The 19,010-nt window shown below is 39.3% G+C and overlaps 1 protein-coding gene across 1 annotated transcript in view; it reads left to right on the top strand.

Annotated features, from left to right (window-relative positions):
* The first annotated feature begins 230 nt into the window (after positions 1 to 230).
* The window catches only part of EFNA5 (ephrin A5), a 412,066-nt gene continuing 393,286 nt past the window's right edge, over positions 231 to 19,010 (top strand). Inside the window, exon 1 of the mRNA XM_059175612.1 lies at positions 231 to 456. Within this exon, the coding sequence (XP_059031595.1) occupies positions 434 to 456 (23 nt within the window). The 5' untranslated portion in view covers positions 231 to 433. The remainder of the gene's footprint in view (positions 457 to 19,010) is intronic.

Below are 19,010 nucleotides of genomic sequence, written 5' to 3'. Positions count from 1 at the left end.
CTTCCAGGAGAAGAGGACACATAAGATCAAGTGGAATTTTGCAAGCTAAAGGGTATTGGGTAATGTATTCTCGAAGGCCAGAGTCAACTCAAATGCGTGCAGGTGTGAGGAAGTAACAGGTGAGTGAGACCGGTGAGGTATGAGACTCGGCAGACAGACCGTGCGCTGTCAAGTTGAAAGGGGGCAGGAGCCTTCCAGTACAGCCTCACATTTCCTGGTAGGAACCCGGACTCTGTGTGGCCCGGTTATCCAATTCTGTAACAGGAGGCAGAACTTCTGAGGATTTTCCAGCACGTGTCCTTCCCCTCCCCTCCACTCTGGCCCACGGGCGGACCCACACTCCTTATGGACTCTGGTCCTAGGATTGGCAGGGTTTTTTCCAGAGCCTCTAGTGGGATTTACTCCGACACTACAAGGATTTGGGGAAAGCACAATGGATTTCGTAACCAGGGGCCTGTGAGTATCCCAATTCTCCTTACCACTTTAGACAATGTTAGTTTGTTTCTTGATGGTGGCGAACTATGCACTGATTTTTGTGACCTGATAAATGGATAAGTAATAGGTGCACTTTTAATTTAAATAAATGAATATTGAGATCAAGACTCTGTTAGGAGAATTCTTTTCCAGGCAACACTGTGTATGAAAAGGTGGCACTATGACTAAACATAAAGGTAGAGCTATCGCTAGGATAAAATTTCTCAGATTTTCACCTTTAATCTTGCTGTGCTTTCAAAGTGACATTTTGAGAGAATTAAGACTTGTTCTAAAATGGACCCTGCAGCCACACACACACTCACAAATTTGCACTTTTGTATGAAAGGATGCTGGGGCCTGTTTACCTGAGATTATTTTTTGCTCTCTGTTATTTTGATTGGCTTGTCTTGCAATCCGAGAAACGCTCAGCAGCTTATGTATCTTGAGTGATTAAAATGACTTCATAATAGAAATCGTACAATTTTCACACTGATGGCTGTGAATATTAATTAATTTCTGAAAAGTATGAAAATTTTTGTGAGAAAAATATTACAAAAGGTTGTTTATCCCCATGAAAATTTTAGACTGTGTTTATTGAAATATCAATCAGAAACCTTGTGAGGCTTACGAAGATAAAAGAGTTCTTTAAATTCTGGTCTGTTTATTTTTTCTCTGCTAAATTGCTTCTCTGCAGAGAATGCTACTGACAAAAAGGTGAAAATAGGCCAAGAGGCACCATGGAAATTAATAAAAGCCCAGAGTGCTCTTCTTAATAGAAGGTATCTTCTATGTGTCCAGGATTTTTAAAAGTGAATGAATCCAGTGTTGTATAAAATTGTCCCAGGCAGTATTTAACTTCATGTGAATTCTACCTTGTGAATATTTTCTGGTTATTTTAGTGAAATTGTAACTCACACAACAGCTTTGAACTAGTAAAACTCCTGGATGGAAGAAATGCAGTTTGATTTGAGGGGTGTGGAAAAAAGGAAAAAAAAAACAAAAACAAAAAACAAGTAACAGTTGTAAGCCACACTGACTTCTTTCTAGTTTTGAAAGATTTTTCAGCTTTTTAAGAAAAGAGAATTAGCATAAAGTATTTCCTGGGCATTTCTTAAGGTCAAAAACTGAGGAAAATTGAAATAATGGCCCCTGTGTTTGACTTCCTTCCTCCATAACTGAAAACTCTTCCATATGTTTGCTTTCATACCCCTCCTAACGACCCCCCCCAAATTTCTTTTTGATTTCCGGGATGGCTGATCTTGTTTTCCTGCTTCTCTGTTTGGCCGCTATTGTTTGAGGACAGCAGGATTTCCTTAGGAATCACTCTGGGAGGACTCAGAACATCTCTGTTTTTTGGGATATTTTGTCCTCATGTCAGTGACTAGAACATGAAGAATTTAAGGGGCTCAAGCCATTTACAAGGGTACAAAGTGCATTTTGTTACTTGCATCCTGAGCTCCACATCCTTCTGCAGATTTCAAGTGAGCCAAAAATTAAAAAAAAAAAACAAACAAACTAGTTCTTTGAGCTGTGGTCAGTAATGAATGTGACACAAAGCAGGGAGACAGCGCCAGACCCATCCAGGGACACTACTTACCATTTGCAAATAACGTGTTGACTGCTGTCTCTTTGGGCTCAGAAAACTGGACATGCCACTTGGGCCATAGCTCAGACTTAGGTATAGGGAATTGACCAGGCCTGAGCACCTGGCTCAAATTAGAGCTTGTTAAGGGCATCTGGGAACCACACTGCCTCATAGCAGGGATGATTTAGGGCTGAAACCCACTTAAGCTCTTTATTTTACCCCAAATCAGGACAGCCATATGAATTTTTAAAAGTCTATAATTTTTAATAATTTTAAAATAATTTTTATATTTTTCATTTTTATAATTTTTAAAATAATTATTTTTTATATATTTTACATAATTTTATCTTGTAGTTATAAAGCAGTATAACAGTATAGTTAACACACAGCATTATATTAGTTTCAAGTGTACAATGTAGTGATTCAACAATTCCATTCATCACCTGGTGCTCATCACAAGTGCCCTCCTTAATCCCTATCACCTATTTCACCCATCCCCCCAACCACCTACCCTCTGGAAACCATCAGTCTGTTCTCTACAGTTAAGGACATGCTTTAGAATTTAAAACCCTACCAAATTCATACATAAGTACTTTTGTGAGGGTAGGGACCCTAAAACTACATCTCTAGTGCACTCTGTGACCAAGTTTAATTCATACATCTAAAAGTAAACTGTTTAATTGATAGACTCGAACATTTTCTGTACCTATTGCCTACTAACTTCTAGTTAGTTGATTTGCTTAGCTCCATTATGTTCATCTATGGTCTTAGATTTGGTCTTCCTCTACTTAAAACTCTGTTCTGCAGGAGTGATAAAGTGTCAGTCATTTCTACCTTAGTGAGAATTTTAAACATGTACATAGCATCTCCTGGATATTGCTATTCATCAGTAACAGTAAGTTAAGCATGCAGAGGTAAATTTCAATGGTGAAAAGGTCTAACTTTCAAACAGGGCTGATAGTGAACTTAGATCATGCATAAACATTTTAGTCCTCTGCCCCAACCATTCTCAGTTAGGGGCCTGACATCCTCCTCTGTTGCTGGAGTAGCCTTGAGAGGCCAGTCATGAACGTGATGGCTCTCTTGCTGTTTCCACCTAACCATTTAGAAGTTCTATGCTATTTCCCATATCCCTCCATAGAAATCCTCTCCTTTGCAACGTACAAATTAGGTAACTTCTGGTCTTCAAAAAGATAGAATAAAACTTAAAGAGGCCTGAAGGTCAAGGAGCTAAGATTCACCTGTCACTCCTTCTGCCTTTATAATGTGGGTTGCCATGGTGATGGGAGTGTAGGAATTAGGAAAAGTCAAGGAGATGCAAAAACAAAAAACAAAACTTTTGTAATATTTCCTCCTGACTCCAGACTGAACCAAGATACTGTTTGGTTCTAATTTTGTGCTGAAGGTGGTCAGTAAACACACTTTGATTCTTCGTCTTACCACCTTCTACTTTCTCTGTGCTACCTGGGACCTTAATAGGACCAGCCCTACCAGAGGACTAGTGCTTCTCTGGTTTGCATGTTAAATATCACTTTTAGTTGTGAAATGAAAGACTGTTGGAAGACTGTTTAAGCCTCATCAAGTGTGTGGTTGATTTTGGTAAGGGTCATGCAGTAGTGTGCTCAACACTGTAGTGTACAACGGGTAAGGTAGACCTTGTTGTTCCAGCCTCAAGATCCACAGCAAGACGGGAAGGAAAGAAGAATGAGTTTTTCCTTGTCCTTTTCTAGTAAGTGAAGTAATAAAACCTTTGAAATACTTTTCATTGACTCCATATTCTCAGTTGAGGGCCACTAATCTCTTATGCAGAGAGATGGCCAGAACTTCTAGTCACCATTTCATTGACCATTTGCTTATAGACAATCCAGGTTCACAAGGGAAACTAAGCAAATGCATGTATTTCACAACTAAGGAATTTGACCACAGAGGGCTCCATGGAGCCCTGGCCCTGAAGTCTGTGGATCAAGTCAGTCACTTAAAGCCTCATAGTTGTGTTGGCCCTCCAGATCTTACTAGTCAGAAGGCAACAAAAGGTAGAAAATGATAGATACAACAGCAACAGACAGCAATGTTCTTCCTAAAGTCTAGAGTTTGTGGTCTCTGCCACCCTCTGTGTGGGTTCTTATACTTGAAACCCACCTTCTACCTACTGGGCTCTTTACAAAGGAGAGAGGGAGAGAAGGTAGTATTTGTCACCAGCTGGAAGAAGTCTGCATTGTCTCATCATACCAACTGTATGAGCCTCAGGGCCTCAGGGAGGGAGATAAATGTTTTTAGAGAAAAATTCAAAGAGGATATATGTGTAGGCAAATGAGCTTTCAAATTCTTTCTCTGCTTAAATGTCCCACCACCCAGAGTCCAACAGCCCAGTAGCATCTCTGGTCTTATTCTACATCACCGACCTTCCCGGTCCTCAAAACTCCTTCTGGCCCAGAGCAGTTTCACAACCCCAATGCCTACATGGCCCAGGCATGTAATGTCAACAGTGAAAAGGACCACAGAGGGATTTGGGGGAATTGGAGGGTACAGTGGGAATAGCTATTCAGATCTAGCTGATAATTGCCATGAGAAAATGTAATGCCAGATACTCCAATTTTTAAAGTAAAGCTAGGAATTCAAATTTTTATGCATATCTCTCATTCTTGGAATGATAACTCCATTTAAAAAACAAAAACATTTTGGGGCACCTGGGTGGCTCAGTGGTTTAAGCCTCTGCTTTCAGCTCAGGTCATGATCTCAGGGTCCTGGGATCAAGCCCCACATCGGGCTCTCTGCTCAGCGGGGAGCCTGCTTCCCCCTCTCTCTCTGCCTGCCTCTCTGCCTATTTGTGATCTCTCTCTGTCTATCAAATAAATAAATAAAAATCTTTAAAAAATAAAAAATTAATAAAAAAATTAAAAAAAAAAAACATTTTATACCAGATATAGGTGGATGGCCAGTAGCCGATATTTTCCTTGAAGCTTAGACATTAAAACACCACTACCCAACATTGATCATAATAAGTGTTACAGGAAAATAAGTTTGGGAAACTCAAGCTAGAGCACATCACTAGCATGTGGAGAAGGCCATGCAGGAGCTTATACCTCAAGACACTCAAGCATAACTTAAGAAGAGTACAGTCCCCAAAAACTGTATGTACAATCCAATTGCTTCTTCCTACTTTGATCCAAGCTGCCATCATCTCTTGCTTGAGTCACAGTAATAATCTCCTAAGTCATCTCCATGTGTCTCTAATTGTCCCTTAGCTCAATTTACTGCAAGCAGAGAGATGTGTTCAGAACATGTCAGGTCATGTCTCTCCCCTGCTATAAACACTGCAATGGTTCCCATTTCATCCAAGCCCAAAGCCAAAGGCCTGCCTACTATGTCCTTGGTGTTCTGGCCCCCTTCTTCTCTGACTTCATTTCCTACTCTTACCTTTCTCTCTCTCTCTCTCTCACTCACTCACTCTTTCTGTTTATGCACCTTCCAACTTCGGGCTTTGCACTGGCTGTTCCCACTGACTTAGATACTCCTCCCCCTAATGTCCATATACTCCCTTTAATGTAGAAACCTGCCCTGATTTGGGACTATCATTCACTCCTCCCCAGCACTCCCTATCCCCTTTACTCTGCTTTTTCTTGTTTATCTATCGTGTACATCCTTTCCATCATAATGTATAACTTATTTGTTCTGCCTGTTGTTTCCTGATTATCCTTTTTCCACTGGCATATAAGCTCCACAAGGGCACGGGTATTTGTTTTGTTCACTGATAGATCTCCAGTTCATAGCCAAGTGCTTGCATAAAGTACAGCCGAAACACTCACTAGATCTTTGTTGCGAATTAATGAGTGGATGGAATTATGCTTGGAAACCTGTCTCCACAGAAGTCCCAGTGCCCTCACAGATCGTAATGCTGTAAAGAGTAACAGGAGCTGCCTGATGCCTGTTGTGTGGCTGGATTGAATCTAGAAATTCGGTGGCTCTTGACTGTGTCAAGGACCATGCACAATGGGCGCTGAGAGAAAAACGACAGGCTCCTTGAGTTTTGCTCCGTGAAGGTGCTATGGGAGCCTACAAGCCTGGAAGAGGCTGGTCTGAAACGGCATACGAGGAGCAGAGCCCCACGCTTGCACTTCCTCTTTGAAATCTGGTTGAGGATGACATCTCCTTGGCAAAAGCTCAGTCCCCACAGTCCTGACTAATGTTCCGTTAAGACCTTGAGGTAGCAAAAACCATTTCTCCTAGGAGCTTGGTTTGAGCCCCGGCAGAAAGACAGGCAATTCATCCCTGTGAGCTGGCAACTGGCCTCTCCTCGGCATCTGTTCCTTTCGTTTTTCCTGTTACCACACATGTGCCAATTAATTTTTAACTCCATTAACACCTACTTCCTGCCACATCACCACCATCCCTGCTCTCTTCTCAGTGAGCTTCCTTTGGACCTACTCTCGGGAGAGGGAACATTCACAAGGCATGATACAAAGTGAACTTCACTGAGAGAGTTGGTGTCTTGGTGGAGTCTTACTCCAACCTCAGCCCGCTACAGACTTTTTGAATAAAAACTGCACAAAACACAAGACAACACATGGCTTACTGGCAGGACTTTTAACATCAAAATAGGAAATGCTTACCATCGCAGGGAGGCCCCAGCCCCGACGGAGACTGCCCTCCTATCACCTGTCCAACCTCACCCCACTAGAGAAAGCCCGTGATTGATGACTGCTTGAGAAAAAGTGGCTGAAAGCCAGCCAGAGGCTCTACAGTTTGGGAAAGGAGGTGGCAGGGAGCTGACCTGTGAGAACAGAAGACAGGACTTCATTACCTTGAGGTCTGAGAAAACAGCTTTCAGCCTCTGGAGCTCCTGAGTGTTAGGGAGGGAACCAGACTGAATCACTTTAATGGCCACAATGGCAGAGGCAGTCAGAAGCTAGCTTCAAGGTTGGCCTGCTTGGGTCTTCCAGTTGGGCTGGTCTCACATTCCCCCCAGTTTTGGTCACATTAGTGACCCTCCCTCCAGGCCTTTGCTCACTTTATGCTTCTGCCTCCCAACCCAATTCCGTTCATCTCAAAAGCCAACCATATGCCTCCTTCTTTTGCAGGCCTGATTATCCTTGTCCAATAAATCCAACATCTAGAGATGGTCTTCACTCCCTCATCTCCTTGCCATACAGCTGAGCATTCCATGCACTATTTTATACATATTACTCCTTCTACCTTGCCAAACCCTATTCTCCATAATATAATGCTGTTATGGTAATGTTGAAGTGAGGACCCCAGAGAGATCCAAGCTAACCAGCAATGTGATATTAAGGAATTGGGGTATGGTTTCAGTGTGGAGAATGATGATACCCACATAGAAGGTGTGTACCCAAGTGATTCACAAGATGATCCACTCAATTAATAGAGCTTCTATTTACATTTACTTTTCAATTTCATCTTTTTAAGATTTCTATTGTGTAACTTATCATACATGCATTATATTAGCAAAGTAGTATAGGTGTACATAATTTATAAATAAATTAGTACACATAAGTTAGAGGGGCTAGGTAGAAGCTATGTTAGAAAGGTGTATGCGATCAAAAAATCTTTGAGATGACTGACATAAAGCCCAAACAGAAAAATAGACCTCTGGATCTGTCTACAAACTCCTGAATAAAATGAAAAGAGGTCATCTGACTTCAGAAGGAACCAATCTGATGTGTTTGATGTATTCATTATACAGTGTAACTCCAAACCGTTTGCATTTCTTTCTGCGATAAGTGCTTTGGCTTTTGAGAAATCTTCCTTTTTAAAGGTGTGGGTTCTAAAATTCTAAATTACAGCAGTTTATTGAGATTTATAATTATGGGCCCAGAAATAGCAAATACTAATCTCTGAATAAGGGTAATCAGCAAGTTTAAACTTGATGGATCCTCTCAAGTCCTGAATTGCTAAATGCTGGTTTCTGGCTGTGAGGATAGGAGTAAAGGAGGGAGAGCTGAGTGAGGGCCCCCAGACGGGCCCAAGAAACTGACTCAAGAAATGTTACAAATTTCATGTAATCTGATTTGGTAGGAAAGGCTTAACCAGCAGGCCTGGGTTGTTCACACCCTTCCTATTCCAAAGAAAAAAACTGGTCCTTGTCTGGCTCCTGGGACAGAACTTCTAAATCCTTGGAATATCCTGCTGGATAAGAGGCCCTTTGTATACCTGGGTCCTTGGGACACCCCAGATAGTCTATGCTAATGAACTGATGGATTGCAAGGGCCTGGGGCTATGTCGCATCAGTTTGACCTTGAGGGGTGTGGTAGTCCAGGCCCCACATTACCAATTCCCAATGGTAAACCCCAGACACCAAGGCTTAGATAAGATTCCCTGGTTGGCGATACTCTGTACAGGTTGTCCCATATTACTACTGGGAGAAATAAGCATTGTCTATAAACTTCACTGAGAGAGAATGACTGGAAACTTGTACCTGTCCTACACTCCTTTTCCTGATTTTAATGTGTATCTGTTCACCATAATAAGCTATAGCCACATGTAAAGCAGCTTTTCTGTATTCTGAGTCCTTCGAATCATTGAATCTGAGGGGGGTCTTGGGGAACTCCGGCTCAGTAATGAGAATATCTATGATACTCCATTGCATGGAGTAGGAACCTGAAGCTCAGAAAAGTGAGGTGACTTGCCCAAAGTTGCACAGCTGGGAAATAACAGGGGGAAGAATCCAAATCCAGGAGTGTTGGAGACTGAAATCTGTCCCAGATTGCCTGCAATCAAATACCAGTTCTGCCACTTACTAGCTGTGTGACTTCATCCAAATTACTTAATGTTTCTGTGGCTTCAGTCGGTTCCTCTGTAGAGCAGGGATGATAAAAGCAGCCTCAAAGGGCTGTTGCAGTTGTGAGGATAATGAGATAGTGCATGTAAAGATATTTGGAAGAGTGCCTGGCATATGGTAAACACTTAGCAGTTATTAGTTTATGTAATTATGATGATGAAAGCAGTACTTGAGACCAGATTTATTCCAAACTGAAGAAACAGGCCACTAGCTATGTGTGTGTAGATGCACGAACATATACATTTCAGCTATTCCTAAATCTCTTCCCTGATGCTCCTCTACACAGTCCTTTGCTTTCTGTGTTTTAGTCCAGACTGATCCTACCAAACTAGAAAGACCTGGGTTCTCTGCTCTTTCTCACGGTGAGATGTAGCCTCCATTGCTAAAGGCAGCCATCATGGCGGAGGGAGGGAGAGAAAGAACTTCTCCTCCTTCTTTTTTTATATAATTGATATATAGCATTGCATTAGTTATAGGATATTTATATATATAGGATATTTATATATAGTGCAAAAATGGTCACCACAGTAATTCTAGTTAACATCTGTTACCACACAGTTACAAGACGTTTTGCCTTTTTTTTTTTTAAGATTTTATTTATTTATTTGACAGACAGAGATCACAAGTAGGCAGAGCAGCAGGTAGAGAGAGGGGGGAAGCAGGCTCCCCGCTGAGCAGAGAGCCCGATGTGGGACTCGATCCGAGGACCCTGAGATCATGACCTGAGCCGAAGACAGAGGCTTAACCCACTGAGCCACCCAGGTGCCCCAAGATGTTTTTTTTTCTTAAGCTAAGGACTTTTCAGAAAGTTACTCCTAGCAACTTTCAAATATGTAACAAATTATTATTAACTGTAATCATCATGCTGTACACTATATCCCCATTATCTTAATTATTTTGTAACTGGAAATTTGTAGCTTTTGACCACCTTCATTCATTTTTCCCATCTCCCACACTCTATCTCCGGCAACTGCCAATCTGTTCTCTGTATTTATGAGCTGGGTTCGTGGTTGCTGTTTCTTAAGTCTACCTATAAGTGAGGCTATCATATGAGTATTGTCTTTCTCTGTCTGACATATTTCACCTAGCATAAGCTGTCAAGGTCTATCTATGTTGTCACAAATGGCAGAATTTCATTCTTTTTTATAGCTATGTATCTGATGGCTGATACACATACTCCCATCTTATATATTAAAGATATATATATATCTTTTTTATCCACTCATCTCTCAATGGATGTTTGGGTTGTTGCCATATCTTAGCTATTGAAAATATGCTACAAAATATTCAAAACAGGAGATGCATATATATTTCAAATTAGTGTTTAGTCTTCTTTGGATGAATACCCAGAAGTGGAATTGCTGGATCATATGGTAGTTCTATTTTAGTTTTTTGAGGAATTTCCATAATGAATATACAAATTTACACTCTGACCAACACTTCACAAGAGTTCCCTTTTCTCCACATCTTCACCAGCACATGTTATTTCTTGTTTTTTTTGACAATAGCCATTTTAAGAGCTGTGAGGTGATATCTCATGAGGGTTTTGATTTGCATTTTCCTGACCATCTGTATGTCTTCACTGAAAATACGCCTATTCAGATCTTCTGCACATTTTTAAATTGAATTGTTCACGTTTTGTCATTGAGTTGTAGGAGTTCTTTGTATATTTTTGATGTTCATCAGGTTCTCTGCCAGGCGGGAAGCCTACTTCTCCCTCTCCCACTTCCCTGGCTTGTGTTCTCTCTCTCTCTGTCAAATAAATAAATGAAAAATCTTTTTTAAAGGAGGGATGGGTGGGGCACCTGGGTGGCTCAGTCATTAAGCCTCTGCCTTTGGCTTAGGTCATGATCCCTGCGTCCTGGGATCAAGCCCTGCATCAGGCTCTCTGACCAGCGGGAAGCCTGCTTCTCCCACTTCCTTGTCCCACTTCCCCTGCTTGTGTTACCTCTCGTGTGCGCGCTCGCTCGCGCTCTCTCTCTCTCTCTCTCTGTCAAATAAATAAATAAATAATCCTTATATTTTGGACGTTAACCCCTTATCAGATGAATGATTTACAAATATTTTCTCCCATTTCAGTAGGTTGTCTTTTCATTTCATTGGTGGTTTCCTTTAGTGTGCATAAGCTTGTTAGTTTGATGTAGACCCATCTGTTTATTTTTCCTTTAGTTGCCTCTGCTTTTGGAGTTAGATTCAAAAACTCATTGCCAAGAGCAATGAGTCGAGGAACTTACTGCTGATATTTTCTTCTAGGAGTTTTATGGTTTCAGGTCTTACATGCAAGTCTTTAATCCATTTTGAGTTAATTTTTGCGTATGGTGCCTTACATTTCTTTCATTCTTTTACATGCGGCTATCAAATTTTCCCAACACCATTTATTAAAGAAACATATTCCCCTTGGCTCCTGTGTCATAAATTAATAGTCCATATATGTGTGGGTTCACTTCTGGGGTCTCCGTTTTGTTCATTCATCTCTTTTTTAATATCAAGACCATACTGTTTTGGTTACTGGTTTGAAATCAGGGAGTATATCATGAGCCTCCAGCTTTCTTCGTTCTCAGAATTACTTTGGCTATTAGGGAACAGTTGTGGTGCCATATAAATTTTAGGACTGCCTGTTTTATTTCTGTAAAAAATGCCATTGGAATATTGATAGGAATCCATTGAATTTGTAGGTTGCTTTGGGTAGTATGGACATTTTAAGAATATTATTTCTTCCAATTCAGGAGCATGGAATACCTTTCCACTTATTTGTGTCTTCAATTTCTTTCATCAGTGTCTCAGTATTTGAAGTGTATAGGTCTTTTACCTCCTTGCTTAAATTTATTCCTAACATTTTATTATTTTTGTATCCAATTATAAATGGAATTGTTTTCTCTGTCTTTTTGATAGTTTGTTATTAGTGCATAGAAATGCAACTGATTTTAGTGTACTGATTTTGTATCTCACATTTTATTAAATTTATTTATTAGTTTTCATAGGTTTTTTAAAATTTTTTTTTTGGTGGAAACTCTTGGGTTTTCTAAGTATGTCATCTGTAAATAATGAAACTTTTACTTCTTCCTTTGCAATTTATTTCTTTTTCTTGGTTAATTGTCTTGGGGAGGGCTTCCAATACTATGTTGAATAAAAAAGGTGAAAGTGGGCATCCTTGTCTGGTTCCTGACCTTTTTGCCACTTAGTATGATGTTAGCTAGGGGCTTGTCATATATGGTTTTTCTTATGTTGAGGTACCTCTATACCCAATTTGTTGAGAATTTTTATTGTAAATGGATGTTGAATTTTGTCAAAATTTTTTTCAATATCTGTTGAGATGATCATATGATTTTTATCCTTTACTTTGTTAATGTAAATGTAGATATTGGTCAATCCTTGCATCCCTCAAATAAATCCCTTGATCTTGCTATATGATTATTTTAATGTACTGTTGAATTTGGTTTGCTAGTAACTTGTTGGGGATTTCTACATCTGTTTTTATCAAGCCTGTTTTTATTAGCTTGTATAGTTTTTTCCTGGTGGTGTCCTTGTTTTGGATTCAGGGTAATGCTAGCCTTGTAAAATGAACTTGGAAGTGTTCCCAATATTGCATTTTCTGGAGGAGTTTCAGAAGGATTGGTATTGATTCTTTGATTTTTTTTTCTTTTTTTTTTTTCTTTTTTTTTTTTTTTTGCATAATTCATCAGTGAAGCCATCTGGTCCTGAACTTTTTTTTTCCATTATTGATTTAATCTTTTTGCTAGAATTTGCCTATTCAGATTTTCTGTTTCTTCATGATTCAGTCTTGGAGGGTTGTATGTTTCTAGGAATTTGTCTATTTTTCTCTAGGTTGTCCAATTTATTGGCATAAAAATGTCCGTAGTAGTCTCTTTTAATCCTTTGTATTTCTATGGTATCAGTAGTAACTTCTCTTTCATTTCTGATTGTATTATCTGAGCCCTTTATTTTTTTCTTTCCTGTGACTCTAGCCAAAGGTTTGTCAATTTTATCTTTTCAAAGAACCAGCTCTTCATTTCATTGATCTTTTCTATTGTCTTTGTGGTTTCTATTTTATTTATTTCCACTCTGATCTTTGTTACTTTCTGCCTTCTAACTCTGGGCTTCATTTATTTTTCTTTTTTGAGTTTTTTGAGGTATAAAGTTAGGTTGTTTAAGATTTTTTTTTTTAATGGTAGGCATTTATCGCTATGAACCTTCCTCTTAGAATTGCTCTTGCTATCTCCCATAAATTTTGCAATGTTGTATATCCTTCTTCATTTATCTCAAGGTATCTTTTGAATTTCTCCTTTGATTTCTTTACTAATCAATTGCTTGTTAAGATTCTAAGTTGTTGATGATGTTCCTGAACCACTAAATTCTTGGATTCTGTCCTACTTTTAGATTTTCTTTTATAAAAATAATTCATTACATTGTTACTTCATCACTTTGACTTAGGGATTTTGTTTGTCTGTTTGTAACTTACAACTGAAGACATCTTAACTAACACAACCTGACCCCCTCAGCTGATTCTTGACTTTGCTACTGTCTTAAAAATTCTAAAGACAAAGAATATTTTCTTCCCTTCAGTCAACTAGCATTTTTTAGTTGCAGGAAAGAGAAAATCAATTCAGGTTTACTCGACCCTCAGTTAGTTTCATTGTTTCACATCACAGAAAGTTCCTGAGGTAGAATGAACCCTAAGTGTGATATGATGGGGGCTCGGGCTCCATTTCTCTTTGTCTTCCCAGCTCTCTCCGTGTTAGCTTCATCCTTGTCTGTACTTCCAAGGTAACCAAGTGGTTGAAATGGCCTTCCAAAGGCCATTTCCCACCTCTTCATACCTCTACACCAGGTGGAAATCTACTTTTGTTTAGTGTGTAATAGAGATCCCCTTATCTCAGGAAGCATGGTTCTGGGTCTGGTTTATAGGTAGGTGTGTAACCCAGTCCTTGTTTCAGGGGTGTTAGAGAATGACCCTTTTTCATCCTGATGAGAGGAAGGCATGTGAGGAGAAAATAAGCTTGGTGCTTTCTGTCCTCTCTGCCCCCTGCTGCTGAATACAAATGCATGAGGATAGATGTACTGCAATAACAAGGCCAAGTGAATCATGGAGATGTTGCCTAAAAACCATTTAACATAAGCCAGCAAACTCTTATCTCTGTTTTGTGTTTGTTTGTTGTTGTTGTTTTTAATAATAGCAAACAACTTTAATCACTTATTTTGGTTGCTTTTCACTGAAAACATTCTTGACTAGAACGGCCCACCAGCAGCAACCAAGGTGCCGGCTTCCTTTTTTACATCCAAGGAGGGAGAACCTACTACTAACTGTACCCAATGATGAAAAGTTCTAAACTTCATTCTGATTGAACCATCCATGCACCAGTCAGTATGGCACTGGGGATGACATACCCCTGATTGCCTTAGTCCAAAATGGAGTCAATCTCTACCAGGCCAGAAGTATGGGGATGGGGGGAAGAGGGGACAGAGGGAGAATATGTAATTATTTATAGGGATAAATCACAATGATCATCACACACCTCCATTCATATAAGCAAATATTAATAAGTCCTGTGGTGGCCATGGATATCATCAGATGTTTCTTCAAAATAAATTTCTGTGGACATATGTTCAGTTGATGGCCTCCAGCTTTGGCACCTGTGGACCCACCATGGTGTTTGTGCTAAGGCAGGAGTATTAGATTCTGGTCATTCCTGCTCACTGAGGAACTCCTCTATTGTCAGTCTTGTTCTTGGGCCCCCTGTTGGCCAGGCTGAGACTTTCACAGAACAGTACTATATTCTGAGGCTGCTCCTAATTGAGCTTTCTCCTGTCAAAGGGTCAGACCTGCATATTGGTTTGAGGACCTCCCTACACACCTGTTCCTGCTCCTTCTTTCCTTTACTCTGGAGAGGCATTTCCCCCAATAAATCTATTGCATAATTAAATCTTCCATTGCATCTCTTCCTCACAGGCCCAAGCTGATGCAAGCATGTACCAGATGGCTCAGTGCTACACATTTTTGAGCACATAATTGTCCTGAGTGTGAGTGCTTCTCTCCTGAGAGTGAGTGCCCTCTGATGGCTTCATTTGCCTCCCTAGTCCCAGCCCTGTGACATAGTAAATATTTTAGACTTTCAGGTTAGATAGTTGTAGTCACAAGTACTCAACTTTGTTATCACAGAGCAAAAACAACCATAGACAATATATAAACAAGTAGGCATGAACATGTTCCAATACTTTATTTACAAAAAAAGGCAGCATCCCTTGGGGCACCTGGGTGGCTCAGTTGGTTTAGTGTCCTACTCTTGATTTTGGCTCGGGCCATGATCTCAGGGTAAAGGGGTCAAACCATCTGTCAGGCTCCTGGCTCAGCAGGGAGTCTGCTGGAGATTTTCTCTCCTTTTTCCTCAGTCCCCACCCCCTGCTCTCTTGCTCACTCACTCTTTCTAAAACAAGTAAATAAAAATCTTAATTTAAAAAAAAAGGACAGCATCCCAACAGGGCCTATTGGCCGTTGTTTTTTTTTTGTTTTATTTTTTTATTTTTTTATTTTTTATAAACATATATTTTTATCCCCAGGGGTACAGGTCTGTGAATCTTGGCCGTTGTTTTTTAACTCCTGATATAAAGAACTGATTGGAGGTAAAAGGACATTAGAGTCAATTAAAATAGTTTGGATGAAAAATAATGATTAGCTGATGTTGGTAAAAAAACAAAATGAGGGCACTTGGGTGACTCAGTCAGTTAAGTATCTGCCTTCAGCTCAGGTTATGATCTCAGGGTCCTGGTATCAAGTCCTGCATCAGGGCTCCCTGCTCAGTGGGGAGTCTGCTGCTTCTTCTCCCTCTGCCCCTCCCCCTGCTTGCGTGCTCTCTCTCTTTCTCTTATCTCTCAAATAAATAAATAAAATCTTAAAAAAAAAAGTGAAGGATACAGTCGTCACTTTCTTCATACTATAAAATCCATTCATGTTTATTTCTTTAAAATGAAATTTATAAGAAAATGCAAGGAAGAAAAAATTAGTCATAAAATCATGAGCCATTTTTTTATGATTTCCTTTCAGTAATTTTCTAATTTTCAGTAACTTGCAGTACTATTGCCAAATTCTCTATAGTTATGTATTATCTTTACTCAACATTATTATATCATTAGCATGTCCTCAGGCTGTTAAAAGATCTCAAAGAATTATTTCTGATGATTGTGCAATTTCAACTGTATTCTGTAATTTATTTAGTTATTCCTCTCTTCACATGTTTAAGATTGATTCTAGAATCTCAACAGAAAGGGAACTTGGAGGGGCGCCTGGGTGGCTCAGTGGGTTAAGCCGCTGCCTTCAGCTCAGGTCATGATCTCAGGGTCCTGGGATCGAGCCCCGCATCGGGCTCTTTGCTCAGCAGGGGGCCTGCTTCCTCCTCTCTCTCTGCCTGTCTCTCTGCCTGCTTGTCATCTCTCTCTGTCAAATAAATAAATAAAATCTTTAAAAAAAAAAAAAAGAAAGGGAACTTGGAGATTAACCTGATAAGATCTGTTTTCATCTTTTAAAAAATATATTGTTGAATGATTTTACAGTCTCCAATATTTGGGAGAAGTTTTAAAGGTAATGGCCTTTTAAAGGTAACGTTAGCATATCCAAAACCTGAGAATTCTGTAATAAACAATGGAAACCCCTTACCTTGTTTTAACCCAGAATTTTCCAAATACACTTGCTTATTAAATCATGCCTCCCTTTATTTTGGCCGTAGACCTATTGTAACCTTGAGGACTCTAATACTTTAAGGAAAACACTTTGGAAAAAACTGCTACAAGACCTTTCCATCGCAAAACAAGATTAAAAGGGAAGCACGGTTTGCAGAATGCAGTTCTATTAAAGTTCAAATGATGTGGTAGCTTTAATAGGTAAATGTTCTGGAAGACAATCAATGGATGTGAATATAATGCACTTATTTTGTTTTATTTCTAAAGACCTTTTTATTGAAATTAGGGAGGGGATTAAAAATACTTCAAATAAAGATTATAGATGGCCCCTGAACTGAGGCAGAAATGAATTTATGAATCCTGCCACAATCGCAGTCTCAAAGTAAATGAAAGAGTTAGAACTTGTCGGTTTAAGAGTTATAGATTTCTATAGTTAGAAGCAAATGATAAATGATGAGCATCGATAGGATAATTTCAGCATGGAACATAACAGCTGAATATTATTTATATTTTATTATATATCAAGGGTATTGCAGTGTTAAAATTTCATCTTGAAATATAAATCTAAAGACATATTAATCTGCACCTGCATTTCTGAAATAGAGAAATCCTCAAACAAAATTGGTACTTTGCGCATTTGTCAGTTCATTGATATTCTTGTCATTTTGGGGAAACAGAGAAAAAAGAACGAACATTTTCTATTTTCCAAGGAGTTATGCTTCATATTTTTCACGAACTTACATTAGCAGGAAACCATTGCAGGTTCTTTTGTTGAGCATAGTGATTTCAGCAGCTGTCTGTGAAAGAAAATGACTATTTTATAGTTAATGGCAAAAATTAAGTCTGCCTTTCTAAACCCAGGGAGATCATACAACACACCTTCAGTGCCATCATAAGAGGGCCAACTCAAGGTTGTTTCCTATTTAAACAATTTTTCAGACTGTCCTATTAGGAAGAGGGAGTTGTAATACAGAGTCTGAATTAAATATCATAACACTCGCAAATGGAACCAAACCTCAGATAACATTTCTAGTTTTACTTTTTATTTTTTATTAAGTAATTATTTACTATTTTATTTTATTTTTTAAGATTTTTGGAAAAATTTTTTTATTTGACAAAGAGATATCACAAGTAGGCAGAGAGGCAGACAGGGTGAGAGGGAGAAGCAGGCTCCCAGCCAAGCAGAGAGCCTGATGCAGGGCTCAATCCCATGACCCAAGCCGAAGGCAGAGGCTTAACCTACTGAGCCACCCAGGCGCTCCTAACATTTCTAGTTTTAAAACAGGCCACCTTAACCATGGAAAGTTCAAAAGGAAAAAATTTTTTAAAAATTTGTTTTTATGTTTTTATATAAAATTTATATAAAATTATAAATTATATATTTACATAAAATTCATTTAATCTTCATAAATAAAATTTTTTATTTATTAATTTTTTATTTTTTATTTTTTATAAACATATAATATATTTTTATCCCCAGGGGTACAGATCTGTGAATTCCCAGGTTTACACACTTCACAGCACTCACCAAAGCACATACCCTCCCCAATGTCCATAACCCCACCCCCCTTCTCTCAACCCCCCTTCCCCCAGCAACCCTCAGTTTGTTTTGTTAGATTAAGAGTCACTTATGGTTTGTCTCCCTCCCAATCCCATCTTGTTTCATTTATTCTTCTCCTACCCCCTTAAGGCCCCATGTTGGATCACCACGTCCTCATATCTGGGAGATCATATGATAGTTGTCTTTCTCTGCTTGACTTATTTCGCTAAGCATGATACGTTCTAGTTCCATCCACGTTGTCACAAATGGCAAGATTTCATTTCTTTTGATGGCTGCATAGTATTCCATTGTGTATATATACCACCTCTTCTTGATCCATTCATCTGTTGATGGACATCTAGGTTCTTTCCATAGTTTGGCTATTGTGGACATTGCTTCTATAAACATTTGGGTGCACATGCGCCTTCGGATCACTACATTTGTATCTTTAGGGTAAATACCCAGTAGTGCAATTGCTGGGTCGTAGGGCAGTTTTATTTTCAACATTTTGAGGAACCTCCATGCTGTTTTCCAGAGTGGTTGCACCAGCTTGCATTCCCACCAACAGTGTAGGAGGGTTCCCCTTTCTCCGCATCCTCGCCAGCATCTGTCATTTCCTGACTTGTTCATTTTAGCCATTCTGACTGGTGTGAGGTAATATCTCATTGTGGTTTTGATTTGTATTTCCCTGATGCCGAGTGATATGGATCACTTTTTCATGTGTCTGTTCGCCATCTGGATGTCTTCTTTGCAGAAATGTCTGTTCATGTCCTCTGCCCATTTCTTGATTGGATTATTTGTTCTTTGGGTGTTGAATTTGCTAAGTTCTTTATAGATTTTGGACACTAGTCCTTTATCTGATATGTCGTTTGCAACTATCTTCTCCCATTCTGTCAGTTGTCTTTTGGTTTTGTTAACTGTTTCCTTTGCTGTGCAAAAGCTTT

The sequence above is a fragment of the Mustela lutreola genome, chromosome 5 (assembly GCF_030435805.1).
Source record: "Mustela lutreola isolate mMusLut2 chromosome 5, mMusLut2.pri, whole genome shotgun sequence".
In the NCBI taxonomy this organism is placed as follows: domain Eukaryota; kingdom Metazoa; phylum Chordata; class Mammalia; order Carnivora; family Mustelidae; genus Mustela; species Mustela lutreola.
Note: the sequence above shows the minus strand (reverse complement) of the source record. Positions and strands in the feature narration are given on the sequence as shown.